The following is a 24814-nucleotide window of genomic DNA, read 5'->3' on the forward strand; positions in this document are numbered from 1 at the left end:
TTTGCCATTATTCAGCTAAGGTTATAAATCTGCTAGCATTGAATTAACCTTCATAAAGGACATGTGAGTAAAATATAATGTGGAGTAGATAAGTGGATAAGGGATTTTATTATGTACTTGAATAGTCCCTGATCTTGAATATAAAAATATTTTTTTATTTCTTTGGAGAAGATTCGCAGAATTTGGCTACATTGGAGCCACAGCATCTCAACAGGATTCAAGTCAGGTCTTGCAATGGATTGTCTGTCCAGGATATTTCTGTCCTGACCAGTATAAAGCACACTATATGGGCTATATCGGATGGCTATACGGGACACCTGAGGGGTACATCCCATTCCAACACCATGGGCATTTATATTGAATTGCTCCCTCTTTACTCTGTAGCTTTCTACAAGACTCTGGAGCGTGTTTGTGGAAATTTGTGCCCATTCAGTCAACAGAGTCAGTGAGCTCTGGCACTGATGTTGTTCATTCTACAGTTTAGTTTATCCCAAAAGTTCAGCTGGGTGAAACCATAGCTTTGTGTAGGCAACTGGAGCTACTTTGCACACAACTAGTCAAACCTTTATAGCTCTTCATAGACCTTGTTTAGGGGTATAATCATGCTCAAAGAGAAAGGGGATTCCCCTAACGTATGTTGTTAACCTATGTTTCCCTTATATTTTTATACACCTGTTAGGAATTGATGGAGCAGAAACAACTAAATTCAGTCATTAGAAGGAGTGTCCATAAGTGTTTATAATGATTGTAGTAATTAGTAATTATAATAATATGCATATAAAAAAATTATAATAATACCAATAATAATAACAATAATCATAACAATAATCATAACAATAATAATAACAATAATATTACCATTAATAATAATATTACCAATAATAATAATAATAATAATAACAATAAAATAATATTATTATTATTGTTGACGCTATTATTATTGTTATTATTATAATTTGCTACATAATTATCACCAAAATGATTTTACTGTATTAATATTAAAACATTTTAAATGAACAATTATGATATTAATTATTCTAACATACAGCCACAGATGAGCCTAGTATAAGGACTGCTTTAATTTTGGGGTGCCGTAAAAAGGGTTTTATTTACCTAGGTGTCCTTACCATTACAAATTTAGGAACAACTAGTCTATGGCATCAACAGGGAGCAAACTTGTGATCCAGCCACAATATGATAGATGCTTTTTTAACTGTTGTGCCATTCATGCCACAGACTGTAAACCTAATGAAGAAAAATAATTCATCTCCAGGCCGAACTGATCTGATTTTTATTGTAAAAAGTAAAAAAATCAACAGTCCTGTTTATGACCTTCTCTCATTCCAACAATACCATCAATCACCTCACACAGACAGCTGACCACTAGGTGTGGGCTTATTTGATATATCAAAAAAGAAAAAAACAAACTAGCTCCTTTGAGAGTAAACATTCTGATCAGAGCATAGTTTATTGAGAACTGTGTTGAACACAAATCACTGGACTCCAAAGACAGAAGACAACTTACCTTTCACTTTGCTTTTCGAGGCTGCCTCTGAAACAGAGAGAGAGAGACAGAAAGAGTAAGTAAGTAAGGCGATTGACAGCAGGGAAGATACCGTCCTGTACCCTCCTTTAATCTAGCTCTGTTTACTTTAAAGTGCTGTTTCTTGACACTGTTTCTTTCTTTTATCAGACACTTTGAAACACAGTTTTGTTTTTGAACGCATCTGGACCGTCCTTTCATTATGCCCGGCCTTCTGCTTTGCATGCATTTCTGCCATATACACTCTCTTGATGAGGAGCGTAATGGTGATATTTTACAGCATCCACCATCTGTACAGAGTTCTCAGTGAACCCTGCTGAATAATTAAGTTCAACCTCTCAGAGTCAGACTGAATATGGAACATCAAAAGCACAAGATGAGCTAAAAGAAAGGAATGACACTGAAGTTTTAGCGTCACGCAGGAGCGAGACAAAGGAAAAGGAACAATAGTCTTTTATCATAGTTTCAAGGACTTTTTGATTACAAAAAAATTAATTTCTCATCTACACAAAGAAAATATGCATTAAACACAAACTTCCCACTCATTGTGAAAGATTAGAAATTCTACTTTTTTGCATGTAATTACCAATAGAATTAGTAATACATTCTACAAACTTAAACACTTCAACAGTTGTACTTTGTATGTGTTTATTAATCATACACTGATAAGCCATAACATTAAAACCACCTCCTTGTTTCTACACTCAATGTTCATTTTATCAGCTCTACTTACCATATAGGAGCACTTTGTAGTTCTTCTATATGGTAAGTGGAGCTGATAAAATGGACAGTGAGTGTAGAGACAAGGAGGCGGTTTTAATTATTTCATTTTTCCAAGAACTGAAATGTCACAGATGATCAGATCAGCCTGTAATATTGTGACAATCAGTTTTCAGTTCTGCGCTACCCCTGTTCTATCCACTTTCTCCATTGTGGGCTGCAGATGTTTTTTTGCCTTTAATTTGTTAGGTTGTTTCTGTTATTTTGGTCACCTTATTTATTTGCGATTGTCTCATTTTCTGTTGGTGGCTTTTGAGCTTTGGGGTCCTTTAAAACTTGGATTCTTTTTTCATTGTTGCAGATGTGGGGCTTTATCTTGCACTTACAGTAACTTACAAGGAGTGACCCGTCCTGTTACAGACTGATATCTCATCTGCGCCTTTGTGCCCACTCTTAGGAGGACACAATTCTTAACGTGGCTCATTGCTAAACTACTTGAGCAGCTGCTACCCATATTACAATGGATAAGAAGACCTGGCTTGCAATCAACCCTTTAATTCATCTCAAAATTCATTTAATATGATTTAAAATATAAAGATGCAAAATAGATAATACACTGTTGTCAAAATGCATGGAAACCCCTCTATTATTATATTATATATAAGTTCAAGTGTTTTGGCCACACTGCTTGCTAACAGGTGTAAAAATCAAAGACACTATTTTCTGGAACTCACTACAATAAAAAATAAAACATCACAAAATGATCATTCTGAATGATGCATAAGCTTTTACTGTCTGAGATGTTCTTCAGAAAAGTCTATATTTCAGTCTGTTCTGAAAATAAAACACATGCACTAGCTTTCATTTTTTAAACTGACTCGTTAATCTCTCACATACCCGTGCCCTTCCTATTTTCCCCTTTACATGCAGGTTATTAATGTGCCTCAGTGCGAGGTGTTGGAATCTAATAGTGTTGACACAGCCAGACTCCATGATAAGATTCTTCCTGCTGTGGGCAGAAATGTTTGCCAATTCCTGAGAAGAATAACAATGGGTGTCACTATGCAAAAGTGTGCAAATTCTCCTAATCAACCTGTATTTGTTCCCCATTAAGACTGTTTCTATCAATTTTGTGAGTAAAAGGACTTTCATGACACCTTAACAACTTCGCTAAATTTCATACTATATTCTAGTGTTATACTACTATTACTACTACTGTAAATCATTCAGTACAGACCCATTTAAAAAAATGAGCTGAAACAGATGTGTCTTGTCATGTCACTGTCATGTTAATAATTCAGATTTTTTTAAAAGGTTTTAACTTTGCTCATGTTTTTACAATGATGTGTATTGTTTTGTACTGAGCAAATTATGCCATATATATATATATATATATATATATATATATATATATATATATATATATATATATATATATCAATATATCAGGCAAAACCTTATGACCACCTTCCTAATATTGTGTTGGTCCCCCCTGGACAGCTCTGACCTGTCAAGGCATGGACTCCACCAGACCCCTGATTGTGTGCTCTGGTATCTGGCACCAAGATGTCAGCAGCAGATCCATTAACTCCTGTAAGTTGTGAGGTGGGGCCTCCATGGAACTGACTTGTTTGTCCAGTACATCCCACAGATTATCAATTCTATTAGGTTCTATCAGAACCAGCATTAACTTCTTCAGCAATCTGAGCTACAGTAGCTTGTCTGTTGGATCGGAACACACGGGCCAGCATTTACCCTTGTCAAACTTGCTCAAGTCCTCACGCTTGCCCATTTTTCCTGCTTCTAGCACAACAACTTTGAGGACAAATAGTTTACTTGCTGCCTAATATATCCCACCCACTAACAGGTGACGTGATAAAGAGATAATCAGTGTTATTCACTTCACCTGTCAGTGGTCATAATGTTAAGCCTGGTCGGTGTACATATATATTACTCTGTGACCGTGATTCAGTACGTTGATGGATCGAGTAACTGACATGCTGATCACAGTCATCATTTCATTTTTATTAAACCACTTTATCCTGATCAGGGTTGTAGTGCTCTGCCTTCCTCTAAAACCTTTTCCCCCGGGAACCCAGCCAGCATCGCAGCACTTTCCTGGAGAGGCCCCCAAAATATCTAACATTTAAAATGATATATTTAAGTGCAACCACATTATTGGTTTGAACTGACATTGCATAATTTGTGTAGTATATTAAAATATGTACCTACTTAAATTAAACTGCAAAAACATAACCTAGTACCTCAGAACTGTACCTCAAATTACACTATATGGACAAAGTATTGGGGCACTCTTTCTTATTATTGGTTTCAGCCACAACAATTGCTAACAGGTGTAACAAATCTGTTATATACATGAAATGATATGCACTTTAGGGAAGGCCCTTTCCTGTTCCAGCAAACAAGGTCTATAAGAACATGAGGAAAATCTTGGTTTAAAGAAACTCCAGTGGCCTGCACAGAGCCCTGACCTACCCCCACTAAACAGCTTTGGAATGAATAGTTGAGGCTTTCTTGATCAACATCAGTGCCCAGCCATACAAAAGCTCTTTTGACTAAATGTGCACAAATCCCCACAGACATACTTTAAAATCTTCTCAAAAAAGTAGATTATTTAAAGCTGAAAAGATCATAGAGGTTACTATTTTAACACCATTTTTTTTTTAATGGGATGTCCAACAAGCTCAAGGTCAGGTGCCCAAATACTTTTTGGTTGGTCATTGACTTGACTAGTCACATCCCTATTACTAGTGTTAATACAGCTCTATAACTTTCATCCTCAGTGTAACTGTAATTAAAGCAACATGTACAGCTAATATCCAGGATGAGCTTTCTTTTATCTGCTCAGTATGAAGAACGTCCTTCATGTCTGCACAGCCTCAGAAATGCATTAAAACGCTTTGCTTTCAGAGGAGAATAACAATTAAGCTGCAGTCCTGGGGAGTCCTCAGCCTTCACTGCTCAGTGCCAGACGAGCATCTATGTCTCTCTCTTTTCTGTTCTGATACCTGCTCGTGGGGGCTTGAGGAAGGGGGGGGGGGCAGCTCCCTGTGGTGATTAGTCTAACCAACCATGAGAGTGAAAGGCTTTGTCCTCCACAGCACACGGACAATTCACATTCTTTCTAACCCTGCCAAACAGCTCCAGTCCCTTGGGCATATTGACTTCGACTGACCTCTTGTCCGAGAGCAACTCATCATACTCTGTCTACAAACTGTATGTGTGTGTGTGTGTGTGTGTGTGTGTGTGTGTGTGTTAAGTTCAGGGTGTAATGTCAGGTAGCTGTTCCTTTAAAATGTATGCATGTTTAATAAACTGTACTTACTGAACTAGTAACAAAACTACTTAACAAGTAATTAAAACCACAATATTAATTACTTAATAGCACTGAGTATTTTTATTGTAATTGTTCAGAAAGTAATGATTTACTTTACTACACAACCGCCTCCCAGGACTTCCCTACCAGACTTCAACATCTCAATCAACGAGAAGACCCTAGAATGTGTGGACCACTTCCCGTACCTTGGCAGCATCCTGTCCACCCAGTGCACATCATCTAAGGACATAGAAAACAGAATCCAAGCGGCACACCGAGCCTTCGGAGGACTCACCAGCCATGCCTTCCGTAACAAGGATCTGACCCATCAAACAAAACTTATGGTCTATAACGCCGTCGTCGCAAACACTCTTCTGTTGGCTGTGAAACCTGGACCCTCTACCGAGCAGATTAAGAAGCTGGAGCAGTTCCACCAACAGAAGCTGCGAGCCATCCTCAACATCAACTGGGATGATTATGTGACCAATAATTCCATGCTGGAAAGAGCTTCCTCTGTCAGCATTGAAGCATCCATCATGACACATCAACTCCGGTGGATAGGCCACGTAACTCGCATGTCAGGAGATCGACTCCCACGACGGATCCTGTTTGGTGAACTCGCATCGGGAAAGCGACCCCTCGGTGCCCCACTGAAACGCTACAAAGATCAATTAAAGCGGACCCTAAAATCTACAGGCATTGACCCCAACACCTGGGAAGCATTGACTCAAGAAAGACCTCTGTGGAGAAAAGCTGTCAAACAAGGAATTACATTCTTTGAAGCCAACAGAAGAGCGAGTGTTTAAGCAAGACGACAACGGAGGAAGGAAAGAGCACGGCAACCTCGAGCTCTTACAATCCCTTGTGAAAAATGTCCAAGAATGTTTGCCTCAAGAACTGGCCTCATCAGCCATCAGAGAGCCAAACACTGACGGAGAACCAAGCATCGCACTGGAGATCTATCCTCGGACTACGAGGGGACGCCATCATCATCATGAGTTTTATTATTATCCTAATATTGGCAGATTGTAGGGTTTTTCTTCCCATGTAAAAATAGTACCATTAGTAATATTACCTACATTATCACTTTATTAATTCAGTAGTCTGAACTTGTACTAATACTGCTGGCTACCTGTATGCAAATTTTACCCTGGTTCTAGACCTGAACAGTGGTTCCATATTTCCATGACATACCCTACGCTGGTTCAAGCCCAAACCACTGCCAGGTTGTCACTGCTGGGCCCTTAACCTTCAATTGCTTAGATACAGTCACAGTGCTGTAAGTCGCTTTGGATAAAAGCGTCTGCTAAATGCCAAAAATGTAAATGTATATCTGGTCTGCATACCAAATTTGGTACAGTTTGTTTGCTGGACCCTTTTTGATGCAGTCCTCCTTTTTTTTATCCGGGATTGGGACCAGCACTTAGAGCACATTGACAATTCGACCATTCCCCCCTTGAATAATAGCCAATCATGTCAGTGCAGATGCTCGACCGCCCGATAACACCTCTGAGATCATATGACTGTACCTATAGACCATTTTTCTATTCTGATCAGGATGGGAAGTTAGGTGGTGCAGGGATATCACAACACATACATTTACAGCATTAATCAGACGCTTTTACCCAAAGCAACATACAATTATAATTTTTAAATTACAATTTTAAAATTTTATTTATATATTATTTGTTCTGTATTTTACAGTTATTCTTGATTACTGTGTGTAATTCATGTTCGTTGTTATTTGCAAAATCAATAAAATTTATATAAAAAATAAATAAAAAAAAGACAGACAGACAGACAGAGAAAGAACCAGGACTACTCTACCTGGGAATCGAACCCAGGACCTTGCTGTGTAGGGTGACAGTGCTACCCACTGGCCCACCATGCCACCCAGCATGTATAGCTAATATAGTAAAAGTCAAATATTTAAATACACCTTTAAGGGTCACATATGTTATAGCAGGGTTGGGATTGCAATGATTGCTGCAACTTTTGTGGTCAAATTAGACGACCATTCCTAAAAAATATGATGTGTTCACAAATATTACAACAAAAAAGCCACAAATGAGCTGAACATAAACATGACTAACTCTGTCCAAAGTTAAAAATGTATTCAGGCATTAGAAAGCATGTTTCTCCATAGAATTAAAATGAGTTCATTTCTATCCATACAGCATTCCGGTAAGCATTCCGTTTGTTTATACTGTAATTATTTTTCCAGTAATTGAATTTTCAAATGCACATGCTGCAAAAAGAGCCGTTTATATTATTCTGCTTACATAATTCTATTCACCACTCAGTGTTTTTAATGTAGTGAGTCACATGACACGAGTGTCTGAGGTTATTTTATGAATAATGTTCCCAGGAATTAAAGTTGAAGCTGGTGCACCACAACAACATGGGTCCTAAGTACCTGGGTTCAAATCCTTGTCATTGACTTCCTAAAGGTTCTAGTTCTAGAAGGTACTACAACTAGAGCCTTTAGGAAGTCAATGGCAAGGATTTGAACATGTACAAGGTAAAGGGTCTACCCTAAATTACCCCTAGAAGTAATTGAGTGAAAGTGTGTGTGTGTGTTATTGATTGATTGGTTGGTGCCTTGTGTTTCTGGGTGTTGCCAGATCCAACGTGATCCTAACCAAGATAAAGTGTAAGTAGACTTGAATAACTGCAAAAATAGGTTTAAGGTAACCCTTAAACCACCAGTCCATGACATATAAAGCAATTTCTCAAGTCCAGGAATAAAATGCCAAAATTCAGATGCAAAAAATGTAGAAGGTAGCTCGGTGGGTAGCACCAATGCCTCACAGCAAGAAGGTCCTGGGTTTGATTCCCAGGTGAAGCAGTCCTGGTTCTTTCTGTGTGCAGTTTGTATGTTCTCTCCGTGTCCATGTGGGTTTCCTTCCACAGTCCAAAGACATGCAGTAATGCCAATAGGAGATACAGAATTGTCTTAAGTCTGAATGTGTGTGTGTTAGTGTTTTTGCCCTGTAATGGACGGGTGATCTGTCCTGGGTGTTTTCTACCTTTCGTCCAGTGACCCACTGCAAACCTGAACAGGATAAATAAAAAATGTTGCCCATATTTATCACTAACAGAGTGAGTAAGATTTTAGATTAAATATTTTACCAGTAACTTTCATTCACTGTAAACCTTGTAAGCCCAGCATGACCAAACAGCTTTTTAAATAAATAATATAGAGGCAGAAGTGGCCTGTACCACGCTCTCTGCCACTGTGTTAAATGACGATCTGCTCATTGTCACCTCCTTGCTGTTCTCTTCACCGGTTGCTCACCACCTTGTTAATAATGTATCATCTATGGATTATTGATGAAGGATGAGCTGTACGTAATAAGAAGTGCTGAAAGCCAATTACAGTTACAACCGAACACAACGGTCTAAATGTGAGTGAGTAACCACCTACATAAAGCATTCGACTTTTACACAGGACACTTAACACTTTAAGTCTGAGACTGAGAACAAGATGAAGGCTAAACGACACAAAGAAAACACATTGAAGCCTAGGGCTCAATCGTATTTGGAGTTGAACATAATCACACTAAAAGGGTAAAATCCTTAAATAAAAATGCATTTTTGTGGACTCCTGAGCGAAGAATTGTAATGTATTGAGTTTATACTAGACGTAAATGACAGTATTAGGTTATTATGCTATATTTTATTTCTCTCCATCTTTCTATCTCTAAAAGATCTCTAAAACTAACTTTTTAGAATCTCTGTAAATGTCAAACCTAATAACTTTCACGACTGTATGATTAGAAATAATATTTACACTAAAACTGCTGGCAACTCCATTCACCATTCAGGCTAAATGCTTTTACAATAAAGCATGATTTTTATGAATGACTCCATGATGTGACGGTAATTATACTAAGCATTTTAACAACATGCAAATTAAGTCTTTACACATCAAACAGAAAAAAATACATTAAAAAAGGATAAAAATGTGAACAAATAAATTGTTTGAGTACTTGAAGGCGTCTTTTTTAAAAACGATGTGTTTAATAAAGCACATCACAGTTGATACAATAGCATAAAGAGCTAACTTTATTTAACAGAATTAGCCAATCAGAGGCTCCAATGGGTCTGCAGCAACGGAGAGCTTATGCTTTGGAGTAATGCCAAAAGGACGGTGAAGGCATCAGTTGAATAAATATTAGAGAAGATTTAAAAACAAAATGTGCAATGCAACAGCACTAATAACTCTGGCCGAGGATCCACAATGGATTGGCACCATGTTTGGGGTGCGTTACTACATTTCGCCCAGTAATACTGGGAAAACCGGACCAACCACAACTGACCAGTGGTGAAATGAGTAATCATACATGCTTTGTAATTGTCATTTGCATGTGATTTTTATGAATGCCTTCATAATGTGACTTAATTATACTAAGCATTTTAACATTGTGCAAATCAAGTCTTTACACATCAAACAAAGAAAGGATAGAAATGTAAACAAATAAGTTGTTTGAGTACTTGAAGGCGTCTTTTTAAAAAACATGTGTTTAATAAAGCACATGACTGTTGATACAAAAGAATAATAAGCTAACTTTAATACTGTACCAGATCAGATTTTTTTCAGAATTAGCTAATCAGGGGCTCCAATGGGTCTGCTGCAACTGCAAGCTTATGCTTTAGGACATTGGAAGGCAGGTGGAGGCACCAGCTACATAATCAAGAACATTAAAAAAGTCACATATAAAGACTCATATAAGACTCACATATTATAACTCTGGCCGAAGGATCCACGATGGATTTGTGTCATGTCTGGTGGTTTGGTGCCAAGATTACTGCATTTTTTTCTCTGTATTAGAAAATACAATCTAGTATAGCTTGAAACATGCTTGTATAAAAAATCAGTTGTTTAAAAGCACTCAAAAACTGAATGTATTGTATTTGCTTTTCTGAAAGCTTTACTTTATTAAACACATCTTTTGAAAAAGACGCCTTCAACTACTCAAGCAACTTATTTGTTCACATTTCTATCCTGTTTTTAAAGTATTTTTTTTCTGTTTAACGTGTAAAGACTTGATCTGCACAATGTTAAAATGCTTAGTATAATTAAGTCACATTATGAAAGCATTCATAAAAATCAAATGCAAATGACAATTACAAAACATGTATGATTACTAGGGCGGCACGGTGACTCGGTGGGTAGCACTGTCGCCTCACAGCAAGAAGGTCCTGGGTTCGATCCCCAGGTGGGGCGGCCCGGGTCCTTTCTGTGCTGAGTTTGCATGTTCTCCCCGTGTCTGAATGGGTTTCCTCCGGGAGCTCCGGTTTCCTCCCACAGTCCAAAAACATGCAGTCAGGTTAATTGGAGACACTGAATTGCCCTATAGGTGAATGTGTGTGTGTGTGTGTGTGTGTGTATGTGTGTCTGCCCTGCGATGGACTGGCGCCCCGTCCAGGGTGTTACTGTGTGCTTTGCACCCATTGAAAAGCTGGGATAGGCTACAGCACCCCCTGCGGTTAAAGAAAGTGAGTGAGTGAGTGTAGGATTACTCATTTCACCACTGGTCAGTCGTGGTTGGTCCAGCTTTCCCAGAATTACTAGGCGCAATGCAGTATCGCACACCAAACATGGCACCAATCCAATGTGAATCCTCGGCCAGAGTTATTAGTGCTGTTGCATTGCACAATTAAAAAAAATCTTCTCTAATATTTATTGAACTGGTGCCTTCACAGTCCTTTCGGCAATGTCCTAAAGCATAAGCTTGCTGTTGCGGCAGACCCATTGGAGCCTCTGATTGGCTAATTCTGAAAAAAAATTGAAGTTGAAAAAGAAGTTGATGCTCTTGTATCAACAGTGATGTAAGATTAAGTATAAACCCTGTAGAGTTTAATGCAGAAAAGCAGTGTGAACCATTACTTTAAAATTTTATTCACTCTGGCGCTTCAAGTGGCGCAGCGGTAAAATACGCTAGCACACCAGAGCTTAAATTTCAAATACATTGTATTGAATCTCAGCTCTGCCATCTGGCTGGGCAGCTATATGAACAATGTTTGACTGTTGATCTCTGCTAGCTGATTGATGACGTCTGCACAGAGTCGAGGGATAATGTGTTGATCAGGGTGTGGCTCTCTGTGCACAAAGCTGATCCGCATATGAACTCGCCTCATGCAGGTGAAAAGATGCAGTCGGCTACTGCACAAGTGTCGGAGGGAGCGTGTGTCAGTTTGCTCTCCTCAATCAGGGAGGGGGTGAGCACCAGTAGAGAGGAAGCATAAAGCAGTTGGGTAAAAAAAATTGGATGCGCTAAAAATCGGGAGAAAATGCATTACAAAAATGATTCACTCTGGTAATTTTTGATGCAGATACTCTGTGCAAATCCCACTGAAAGTTTGTCGACAAACAACAAGTCTGACTGCAGCTTCAGAGTGACATCAAGAACCTGTTTTCCGAAATGTAACCATTACCAAGTCCACCGCCTTAGCCTTTAGCATCATTGCCGGCTCTATAAATCCTTTTATTGCCTAGAAACCTCACATATTCAGTATGCAGCTAGAGCAGAGAAAATTACTTTGACATTAAGCGTCTTGTCCCTTTGCATGCTGATGAGGGCGAGCCAGACAGAGGGGTAATAGTGATGGAGAATTCAACCTTCTGCTGTCCTTATCTGACATCTCCTTGGAGGAAAGACAACCTGTCAACACAGCACCTCCCGCTCAGCCCCGACTTATCCCGACAACAGCGGCGACATTAGCAATTGTCAGGCTGTACACACATAAACCAGCTCTTCGACATGCCGAGGGGAGTAAATTAGGGAAGAGGGGTCTTTTAGCGCTCCCTATTGAGTTGTGTACATGCACGTGACACTGTGCTTAATTAAAAACATTACCTGAGAAGGGTTTAATATGGAGACTACAGAGCTAATGATATCCACAGAGTCAGCTCTGTGATAAAATCTAATTGATCTTCATCAGGCACAGCGTGACAAAAAAATTACAAAAAAAACCCAGACACAATTTAAAATAGTCTTGGTTTTAAGTTTATAATGCCTTAATAAACTGTTTTAAAACAGAATTAAAGAGAAGTAAAAGAGATTTACACAATATTGCAAATCCGTAAATAAAAACAAACAAAAGTTAATTTAAGTTTAAATTGGATTCGCTCTTTATTTAGAACACTGTGCACTAAGCTAGTTTATCAGTTGGACACTTCATTTCCAAAACTCTGTCTCAGAGGGAATCAGGGAAAACTTGCACAGAAAACTTCCAATACTAGTTCTGTATGGGGCTGATCCTGACCTACAAGACTGGAGATGATTTTTTTATTGGATTAACTGGTGCAATTCAAGCTGTGAATCTGTGACAATTGATATCACTTGCAAATAAAAAGTATATGTATCTTAAAAGTACATACACCTGTGGGGGTATGTAGAGAAATAGATGGACTACAGTCAGTAATTGTAGAACTACAAAGTGCTTCTATATGGCAGCTATAGCCTAGTGGTTAAGGAACTGTTCTAGTGACCAGAAGGTTGCTGGTTCAAGCCCCACCACTGCCAGGTTGTCACTGTTGGGCCCTTGAGCAAGGCCTTTAACCCTCAATTGCTCAGATGGTATACTGTCACAGTACTGTAAGTCGCTTTTGCTGCTAAATGCCGAAAATGTAAATGTAAATATATGGTAAGTGGAGCTGATAAAATGAACAGTGAGTGTAGAAACAAAGAGCAGGTTTTAATGTTATGGCTGATCAGTGTAAATTTTTTTTTTTTTACAAGTGATCAACTTTATTGTAGTTTTTAAATATAAACAGGTTTAAAAACAGGTTTGATGCCTGCAACACACTCAAAAAAGTTGAGACAGATGCAAAGCACAGTGAAAATTTTATAGAATATTCAAGTTAGTGTTTTGAAATAATCCACAGTAAGCAGGTGAATAAGTAACAGGTGAGGGAATTATGATTGGGTATAAAAAAAGAATCCACCAATTGCTGTACAAGTAATGATGGGTCATGGCTCACCACTGTGTACCAAACTTTATGAGAGAATTGTTTCAAAAAGATTTCTCTATGCAAGATTGCAAGTAATGAATTTCCTTTACCATCAACAGTACATAATATTGTGAAAGAATTCAGAGAATATAGAGAAATCTCAGTCCGTGTAGGTCAAATTTGGAAACCACTCTTGAATATGATTGACCTTTGAGCCCTCAGACGTCATTGCATGAGAAACCATCATGCTACAGTGATACATATAGCCACATATAGCCAAGGAGATCCATGTTTATCAGACATCATTCTGCACTCACTACAACAGTGTGTGTGCTAGATTGACCTGTCCGCAGTCCAGATCTGTCTACTATTGAAAATGTGTGGTGCAGCATAAAGGGGAGAATCAGACAACAGTGATTCTGGACTGTTGAACAACTGAAGTCTCGTATCAAGCAAGAATGGAGAAAAATTCCACTTGCAAAACTGTAACAATTAGTGTCCTCAATTCCCAAACCTTAAAAAAGTGTCATTACAGGAAATGTGATGGAACACAGTGCTAAACACGCCTCTGTCCCAACTCTAAGTGAGAAGCAGACTTTTAATTCTAAATGTGTTTAGATTAAAAACATTGGAAATCTTCTTTTACTTTTCTTTCACTTTCTAGGCTGCTTGTCCAAATCAGGGTCGTGGAGCCTGTCCCAGCTCTATGGGCGCAAGGCACACAGAAAGGGTGCCAGTCCATTGCCGTTGTTCTTTTTCCTGCATTTTACTAAACGTCCCAACATTTTCTGGAAGTGGGATTTGTAGTATAGAATTTAAAATGTGGGATTAGCTTATTACTACAGGTAAGTTTAAAAATGTGTGTTGCTGCTTATAGTACAAGGTACTTAAGGGTACTTGAAGGTACAGTACTAATCTTTAAGGGTCATTGAGATAAAGTTTTTCTACATCATTGTTGTACCCGAACCACTGTGCCAGGAACCACAATTGGGAACCACAACCGCAAAGCACCCTCTTAAAAAACACCCAAAATACAACACATTAAAATAGCACTGTTCTGTAGAAACAGAATAATATGTTCTTTTTGGTCCAGCATTAGTGCCTGACCAAAAAATGATCTTTTGTCTAAATGGGCAGATTTTCTTAGTCACACTGTAAAATTCAAGACTAATTATTAGTCCAAAAGTGCCCATGCTTTTGGAATAGGTTATCCAACAAGCTGTCCACATACTAAAAATGCAGAATACACACTTTTGAAGGTCCACAGTTTGGTACATTTTCTAAGTGCAAACAGGTAAATACATAATACAAAAACTGATAGCACATTAGCACTGTTTGCAGAAAAGGCTGTAAATAAATATGCAAAAAGATGTTGCTAACAGAGAGAGGACTATTTAGGTCTCTTGAGAACAGTCCAGGCTTTTCTGTTCCCCTGGCTCAAATAGTTTCATGTCACCGTGACCTTCTAGACAATTCTGCCCTGAATGATTCCTCATCCATGGAAACTGTGACCTTTTTAATTCTCAGGTTTTTAGCTTTACCTGCTGCCCCATACAGATCTACCACCTGTTCGAAAAACCAGCGACCAGCACACACCGTCGCCGAGTGGACGTCAGAAAGGCTGCAGGCCCTCAGTCACCTTGACAGTCATCAGCTCGAGACAGCCAAAATCAAAGCCGCATCCTTGTTGTTGTTTTTACACTGAGGATATTAATGCCAACCAGCGTGTTACTAAGTGATTCAAAGCCAGAGCAGCAATCAAACGAGATAAGTATAGATCCTCCGAACTGCAATGCAATCACACCTGGGATAGAAGCTCATAACAAACACATTAGCATTTTTATGTGTAGCCTTTGCAAATTTGATTGCTTGCAGTTTTGACAGATGGTATAAATGTAAATACAAGAAATATAATGTGCAACTGATGTGCATTAGAGATTACTAACCAGAATCTTGCATCCCTACAGCCTACACAAAATGAAAACAAATGATATACTTACTTCTTAGTTTGTGCTAACAGTTTCGACAACAGTTTTTTTTTGTTCCAGAATGACTATTCATCCTCAAAGTAAAGTGTATAAAGTGTATAAAGACATTAAAAGAGGTTTAATGACCTCGGTGTTGAGGAACTCTAGGAGCCTACAGAGAGTCCTGATACCAACCTCACTTAACATCTTTTAGATAATTTGGAACATTGATTGTAAGCAAGGCCTGACAAGATTCTCACAGACAGACTTTAAAATAATGTAAAAAGCCTTTGTAGAACAATGGAGCCACAATGGCACAACTCCATATTAATGCCCATGGTGTCAGAATGGGATGTCTAACAAGTTTATGGTCACGGATCCACATACTTTGGGTCATACAGAGAATGATACAACAACAATATTTGGTGCATTAATTCATTTATCCTGGTAAGTTTAGAGAAAGTGAAGGTAAAAGAGAAAGAGGATAACCAGCAACAAGATGAATAGATTCAATTGGAGAAATAATGAACAAGGCATCAGGAATTATGAAGACCTAAACTGAAGACGTGATGATGTTCAGGAAAAACCCTATCACTATGTGGTCAACAGGAGTCACAATCGTCTTGATAGCACTTAATAACAATAATGTAAACACTAATAATTATAATATATAAAATATAATGTATATGTTTTGCACAATTTAAACATATGAATTACAATACTACTACTACTACAACTACTACTACTAATAAAAATTGTTATTGTTATCATTATTGTTATTAATATTATTTATTTATTTTTGTTCAAATTGCTATTAACCAGTAATTGTTCATTAAGAAGTATAACATTTTCATGTAGTGCAGCGGTCCCCAACCTTTATTGCACCAAGGACTGGTTTCATATAAGGTATAATTTCAATGACCGGCGGGGGCGGGAGGATTTAATATAGAATATCTGTAAAATGGAAAATCAGTGTAAATCCTAAGCATTTTATACTGCAATGAGACGCTGCTCCCACCTAGTGGTGATAAGAGACAATAACATCCAAAGAGTATTGGAAATTTAATTGCTCTTGTAGCGATCTCTAATTATTTATCCTTTCTGTGCGGCCCGATAATAAATGACCGGTACCGGTCCGCGGCCTGGTGGTTGGGGACCACTGATGAAGAAAATGTGTAAGCTTATTTTGTATTTCATTGTTTTTTTCTTTAAACAGTACTTCACAGAATCAATTACATGATGCAGTCAGAAAACTTTACTACTTTTTTTCAACCTTAAAATTAGGGGTACAAATAATCCTCTCAATAATCCTTAACAAAGAACATCTTTTTAAACTAAGGAAAGAGTTACTCCTTTTTTACTTTATCTAAATTCAAAAGCTTACTTTTAATTCTTGCTTGCTTTTGTGAATCTGAGCTCTTAATGAGATCCTTCACTAGTGAGATATTTATGTTAAATAGTTTGTTGGATAATGACCCGTTTAAATAAGTAGCTCAGTTTGTGTAATAAACAAATCATGATTAAAGGGGAGAAGCTGATAGAACTATCGACTTATCGCATGGCACAGTAGGGGGTCAACCAATCACTCGCTGTACTGTTTCTACATAGTCATTATAAAGAAAACTAAACATATAATCCTTACACAAGTAACAAAGATAAATCAGAACAGTTAACTGTTAATTCATAACCTGACTGACTGGACAGTGAAAGGCTTCATTACAGTATGGACATTACAGTCTGAATATTTTAAATAATACTTTGCTGCATATCACTTCACATTATACAACATTTGAAATGTCATTAAACATTTACTTTACATTGCATATCAGATCGCTTTTATCTCTATATATGTTTGATCTGCTTTAAAAACAGACATGGTAACTGTCACAGCTTTGTACTATTTATATACATACTTAAATACTTTTATACATAGTATACACTAATCAGCCATAAAATTAAAACCACCTCCTTGTTTCTACACTCACTGTCCATGTTATCAGCTCCACTTACCATATAGAAACACTTTGTAGTTCTACAATTACTGACTGTAGTCCATCTATTTCTCTACATACTTTTTTAGCCTGCTTTCACCCTGTTCTTCAATGGTCAGGACCCCCAGAGGACCACCACAGAGCAGGTATTATTTGGGTGGTGGATCATTCTCAGCACTGCAGTGGCACTGACATAGTGGTGGTGTGTTAGTGTGTGTTGTGCTGGTATGAGTGAATAAGAAACCTCACTGACACCCCTAATTTAGTCGTATCCAATTATCCTGGTTGCGTTATGCTTCACCTCTACCGATACAACCCTACAACACGACTGAATGAGGAGCTTCGCAACGGAAACAAGCCCCCTCCGACGCGTGATCAGTACCGACTGCCTCTTTTCAACTGCACGAGGCGAGTTCATATGCAGATCAGCCTTGTGCACAAAGAGCCACACCATGCATGATCAGCATTATACCTTAACTCTGAACAGGCGCCATCAACTCAGCCAGCAGAGGTCACAATTGCACCAGTTATGAGGAACCCTGGTCTGGCTCATCCCACCCCTGAACAACAGCCAATGGAAACCCAGGACCTTCTTGCTGTGAAAGTGACTCCATTTGATTTTGCATATATTTTAGTAGATTCTACAACGATCAGCTGTTGTGTAAAGACAGAAACTGGCTGTGCACATCTGTATAAATACTAGGTAATTCTGAATCTCGATTTAATTAGTCAAATGTTTCTTGTTTGTTTGTTTGTTTTTATAGCGGGATGTTATCACATTTATGGTAATCACAGCAGGAATCAGTGCTTTATGCTAGTTGTATTGGTCTTGTGTTGTATGTAAATATGTTTTTAGTCGTATATTATTGAGGAATTAATCAAATAAATAAAATAATCACTCATCAGCAGAGACAAAAAGGACAAGTGGAAGATTGACACTCTCTCTAACACCTTTGTTTATCAGCAAGCACTCCTCTAAGGAAACATTTAGCAGATGTTTAGCTTTGTCATGCCTCCGTGAACACTCATATTTGATATGTGCCCTTGGCATACGCTGCCGACCCCTAACACATGGAGACAATTCCAGGAAGGATCCCTCAGAGACAGGGAGGGACAAAGAGGCTTTGGTAAAATGTGTTCTTTCTGAGAGATTAGTTATTTTTTATGAAAAATGGTAAATTAAAACCAGAAACTTAAAAAAAAAACACTTTTTTCTACAGATACAGCAAATAATCTTTCTACAAATACAAATCTGTTCATAAAATTCCACCTGTTCTACAAATGTATTGTCTTTTCAACTGACATTAAGTTTCCTCAGCCTTAACACCTTTCCTAACACTTACCTCAGTGACCAGGGATAAGGAGTCTGTATACAACGATCAGCCATAACATTAAAACCACCCCCTTATTTCTACACTGTCCATTTAATCAGCTCCACTTACCATATAGGAGCACTTTGTAGTTCTACAATTACTGACTGTAGTCCATCTGTTTTTCTACATACTTTTTTAGCCCCCTTTCACCCTGTTCTTCAATGGTCAGAACCCCCACAGGGCCACCACAGAGCAGGTATTATTTAGGTGGTGGATCATTCTCAGCACTACAGTGACACTGGCATGGTGGTGGTGTGTTAGTGTGTGTTGTGCTGGTATGAGTGGATCAGACACAGCAGCGCTGCTGGAGTTTTAAAACACCGTGTCCACTCACTGTCCACTCTATTAGACACTCCTACCTAGTTGGTCCACCTTGTAGATGTAAAGTCAGAGACGACGCTCATCTATTGCTGCTGTTTGAGTTGGTCATCTTCTAGACCTTCATCAGTGGTCACAGGACGCTACCTACGGGGCGCTGTTGGCTGGATATTTTGAGTGGTGGACAATTCTCAGTCCAGCAGAGACAGTGAGGTGTTTAAAAACTCCAGCAGCGCTCATACCAGCACAACACACACTAACACACCACCACCATGTCATTGTCACTGCAGTGCTGAGAATGACCCACTATCCAAATAATACCTGCTCTGAGGTGGTCCTGTGGGGGTCCTGACCATTGAAGAACAGAGTGAAAGTGGGCTAACAAAGCATGCAGAGAAACAGATGGACTACAGTCAGTAATTGTAGAACTTCAAAGTGTTCCTATATGGTAAGTGGAGCTGATAAAATGGACAGTGAGTATAGAAACAAGAAGGTGGTTTTAATGTTATGGCTGATCAGTGTATATCCAAACTTCTTCATCCCTCTAGTACAGTTCCAGAGAACTACGATATCTCCAAATCCTTCTGAGCTGGTCTGGTGGCTCTTGATGTCCCAACTTACTAAAACAGTGTCTGAATGGCAGACTACACTGACCAGCATGGGACGAGCTAAGTCAGACGGCTCCTCGTTCATCAAATTCAGCACACCTAACCGTTTTTAATGCAAGTGAGCCCAGTGACACAGTGTCTGAAAAAAAAAAACAGTACTTGTTATGCGTCTCAGCACTGGAAAGCTGATTCCCTCTCTGTCACTAAGGCCCATGGGTTTAGACACACTGCAGTCATTTAACTAGGGTCTGAAAATCCAAGGCAACTGCACGTCTGGCTAACCCTCCTGTTGACTGGGTGATTCCCAATAACTCAATTTCCAGCTCGTAATTTACTCTCTGTGCACATGGAGTCTCTGCTCGGCAGATCTATAGACCAAACAAGGCTAAACGAGATTTTATTTACACTGGATCTTTTTTTTTCTGAGAAAGCTGAAAATATGTATGGCCGAGCTTTTATACAGATTGAATTCAGAACACTTCCAAGTGCTTTAAGCAAGGCGAATATTGTCTCAGATAGTGGAGAGTCAGATTTATAGATTTATTCCTTTTATAGGGATATTGCATTGCAGCTTTACGCCCAGGCTTCTCGAGAGTGCCTTCCTGTTGTAGTCATAGGTTACAATCCTTCAATAAATTATCGAGCGATCTGGCAAGCCTGGCCATATGGTGCAATACAAGATATAAGACTGAAGACTCAGACTCAAGGTCAATCTAAACACCCAGCTATTTAGCTTCTTTTGGCCAAACTCACATAAAATACGGCTTAACTGCAATCCATTTCTTTTAATCCCTTATGGCAGTTTACACACACCAGCAGCAGAATCCATAACAAAAAAGAATAGATGCTTCTTCTTGAACAATGGACATTTAATAAATTCCAAACACTGGAGCTTTAGGGTCAACAGTAAAAAAAGTGAAATATTACATTAAAACCACCTCCTTGTTTCTGCACTCACTGTCCATTTTATCAGCTCCACTTACCATATAGAAGCACTTTGTAGTTCTACAATTACTGACTGTAGTCCATCTGTTTCTCTGCATGCTTTATTAGCCCCCTTTTATCCTGTGCTTCAATGGTCAGGACCCCCACAGGACTACCACATAGCAGGTATTATTTAGGTGGTGGATCATTCTCAGCACTGCAGTGACACTGACATGGTGGTGGTGTGTTAGTGTGTGTTGTGCTGGTATGAGTGAAGCAGACACAGCAGTACTGCTGGAGTTTTTAAATACAGTGTCTACTCACTGTCCACTCTATTAGACACTCCTACCTACTTGGTCCACCTTGTAGATGTAAAGTCAGAGACGATCACTCATCTATTGCTGCTGTTTGAATTGGTCATCTTTTAGACGTTAATCAGTGGTCACAGAACGCTGCCCAAGGGGCGCTGCTGTGTCTGATCCACTCATACCAGCACAACACACACTAACACACCACCACCATGTCAGTGTCACTGCAGTGCTGAGAATGATCCACCACCCAAATAATACCTGCTCTGTGGTGGTCCTGTGGGGGTCCTGACCATTGAAGAACAGCATGAAAGGGGGCTAACAAAGCATGCAGAGAAACAGATGGACTACAGTCAGTAATTGTAGAACTACAAAGTGCTTCTATATGGTAAGTGGAGCTGATAAAATGGACAGTGAGTGTAGAAACAAGGTGGTTTTAATGTTATGGCTGATCGGTGTATATTACTTATTATTGCCATCTGTGCGCTTGCAGCATGTGTTTAGGCATCCAGCTGAATTGAACAAAATACCACCAAAACCAAACGTCTATGAGACACCTTTTTTACAAAGCCAAGGCAACCCTGTCACCTTCTCTGTAATGTCCCTAATATCAGACTGGACTTTCTCAGTCTATGACTGTCTCCATCTAACTATTAGATGAACAGGGGTTGGGCCAAGCTGAAATTGGACTATTAAAAAAGGATGAAATTTCTCCAGTCCTCTACAGTCCAATCCTTTGGTCTTTTGCAGACCACAGTCTGGCTCTTTTCTCTTATTATATTCTCTTATTATTGCTATTATAGCTATTAAAGAGCTTTTGGAATCTGTATCAAACCCTCCTTGCTGTGCTTTTTACCCCAGCTACCATTTGTCATTCTTTTTGTTGCTCACTTGATGTCATCCTATGGTTGTTAAGTGACATTTGAATCAGTTGGCGACCACTAAGCTGTTGCTGTTGCAAGAAGACAGTGATGACCACAGCAGTGGTTTATATATATATATTTTTTGTTTAATAAGATTTGGTTCAGGGGATTATTTAATCAGTACCTCAGTTACCAGAAGGTGCTTGTGCTTGAATTTAACAGACACTGGAATGAAATGACACCTTTTACCAGAGAGCCAAGGCAACCCTGTCACCTCCTCATAACGTCCCTAATAACAGACTGGCTTTTCTCAAGCCCTATGCATCCTTCAACAAGACAAATCTGCTCATTTGAGCCATGCTTAAGCACAGTCTTCCATTGTATTTCACAGTGGGTGCGAAACACTTCTATGACTGTCTCCATCTAACTATTAAAGGAAAGGGGTTGGGCCAAGCTGAAACTGGACTTTTTAATATTGATGAAGAGCTTTTGGAACCTGTATCAAACCCTTCTTACTGTGCTCTTTACCCCAGCTACCATTTGTCATTCTTTTTGTAGGTCACTTGATGTCATCCTATGGTTGTTGAGTTGGCGACCACCAAGACAGTGATGACCACAGCAGCAGTTTATATATATATATAAATTTTTTGTTTAATAAGATTTGGTTCAGGTGATCATTTAATCAGTACCTCATTTACCAGAAGGTGCTTGTGCTGGTGACACCTTTTTACCACAGAACCAAGGCAACCCTTCTCCTCACCTTTACTGTAACGTCCCTAACATCAGACTGGCCGTTCTCAAGTCCTACTACACCGTGTGCCCTGAAGGAGATAACCAGTCAGTAAACACGTCTTCCTCTGACTGGAGGTGAGAGAGGCTGCTTTTTTAATGGCCCCAAGCACTTAGCATGCCAGCAGATGGGAGTCCAGTTGGCAGCGCTCTCATTAATGACGCTCCAAGCCATCCTCCTTCTCACGGCCACCTGTCCGACAGGGCCAGCGCCACTCCAGCACCTGGCCGAGCCATTACATGTTATGATCAGGGCTCAAGATGGGAGGCGTCGAGACTTCTCGCTTCATTTGTATGAGTGCTGGAAGGGGAAGTGGATTAATAGTGGCATATGCAGTTTCCTTCGGAAGAAAGCTGCTTTCTCGGGTGCAGTAGAGCTAAAGACAGTCAAGATGATTAATGGCTATTGCATGTCTCAAACCCACTGGCTAGTTAAACTAGAGTACTAACAGTTCATAAAGAGCTCTTTGTGAAAAGCCGTTTCACACGGCTTGAGGTTTGACAGAAATTAGTTAAGAAAACACTTCAGTGCTTAAAAAGTTATTCATACATTGTAATCATTCAGTCTTTCTTACAAAAATTTTAATCCTGGTCAGGGTTGCAGTGTGTCTGGCCCAGAAACCATACTCACCCATCACTCACTTACTGGGAAGGGATAGAAAGTAGCCAGAAAACAAATGTGGACATAAGTAAAATATGTTAAACTCCTTCCAGGTAGTGATTGAAGGTGAGAATTTAACACTGACAGCCAGGACCCATGCTGCTCTAAGAAACCACCAGCTGTGTCACTATGGTGAACACATTTTTAATGACTTTAAATGAAATAGCTATGACAGCATAATTTGAAAAATGCATAGAGGGTAATATTACAAAATCTATGAATGTCACACATCAAACTTTGCAAATACATTTGTGAAATTGAGTAGCAAAGCTTTGAGTATGACTTGAGATTAGGAATGGCACTGATCCAATACTCTGTATCGGTATCGGCCCGATATTGGCCCAAATCACTGGATCGGATATCTGAAGGGAAAAAAACTACGTAATCTGATCCGATACTGTTGCTTAATGTAAATAACACTTAATATAAATAACACTTAATGTAAACAACACAATGTAAATAACACTTAATATAAATAACACTTAAGGTAAATAAGGCCATTCAGAAATTAAAACACACTGATCTACTTAAACTTTTAGCATAAAAAAAAAATCATCTACTACAGCCACATCTAAAAACACTGTTTTACGGCATGTCATCAAAAGTGTCTACAACTGGAAGATGTGGATGTCAATCAAACGTAGTGGACCAATTAGAATTGATTAATAATAACCAAAGAAGAGAAAAAATAAGAAAAAGAAGTAAAAAAATTAAAATATCCAGAACCCAAACTTATTTAACAATAAAAAGTATAAAAGCCTATGCATCACTATCTTCTCGCAATGGGAACAGCTTGGTGGCCGCCAACTTATTCCAATGTCACTCAACAATCATAGAATAACATCAAGTGACCAACAAAAAGAACGGCAAATGGCAGCTGGGGTAAAAAGCACTGTAAGGAGGGTTTGATACAGGTTCCAAAAGCTCTTCATCAATAATAAGACAAAAGAGCCAGACTAGAGTCTGCAAATAACCAAAGGATTGGACTGTAGAGGACTGGAGTAAGGTCATCTTCTTATATGAGTCCAATTTCAGTTTGGCCCAAGCCCTGTTCATCTAAAAGTTAGATGGAGACTGGCATGGACATTGTCTTGCACCTGCTGTGAAATACGAAGGATGACTGTGCTTAAGCACAGCTCAAATGAGCAGATTTGTACAAGTGTATCTTGAAAGAAAACATGCCTCCTTCTGCGCTATGCTCTCCAACTCTGAGGATTGTTTTTCCAGCAGGACAATGCTCCATGCCACACAGCCAGGTCAATCAAGAAGTGGATGGAGGACCACCATATCAAGACCCTGTCAAGGCCAACTTAATCGCCAGACCTGAACTCTGGTAAAAACCTCTACAATGTGATGAATCCAAGCTGCCTATAAATTTGCACCATGGGATAGTGATGACCACAGCAGTGTTTTATACTTTTCTACATTAAATAAGATTTGTATAAGGTTACC

General features: G+C 39.0%; 1 protein-coding gene across 1 annotated transcript in view; it reads right to left on the reverse strand.

The window, feature by feature from the left end:
* cadm2b (cell adhesion molecule 2b) overlaps positions 1-24814 on the reverse strand; it is a 262694-nt gene that overhangs the window by 85349 nt on the left and 152531 nt on the right. The window contains exon 2 of the mRNA XM_063016545.1: positions 1526-1552. Within this exon, the coding sequence (XP_062872615.1) occupies positions 1526-1552 (27 nt within the window). The remainder of the gene's footprint in view (positions 1-1525; positions 1553-24814) is intronic.

This window comes from Trichomycterus rosablanca, chromosome 20 (genome assembly GCF_030014385.1).
Source record: "Trichomycterus rosablanca isolate fTriRos1 chromosome 20, fTriRos1.hap1, whole genome shotgun sequence".
In the NCBI taxonomy this organism is placed as follows: domain Eukaryota; kingdom Metazoa; phylum Chordata; class Actinopteri; order Siluriformes; family Trichomycteridae; genus Trichomycterus; species Trichomycterus rosablanca.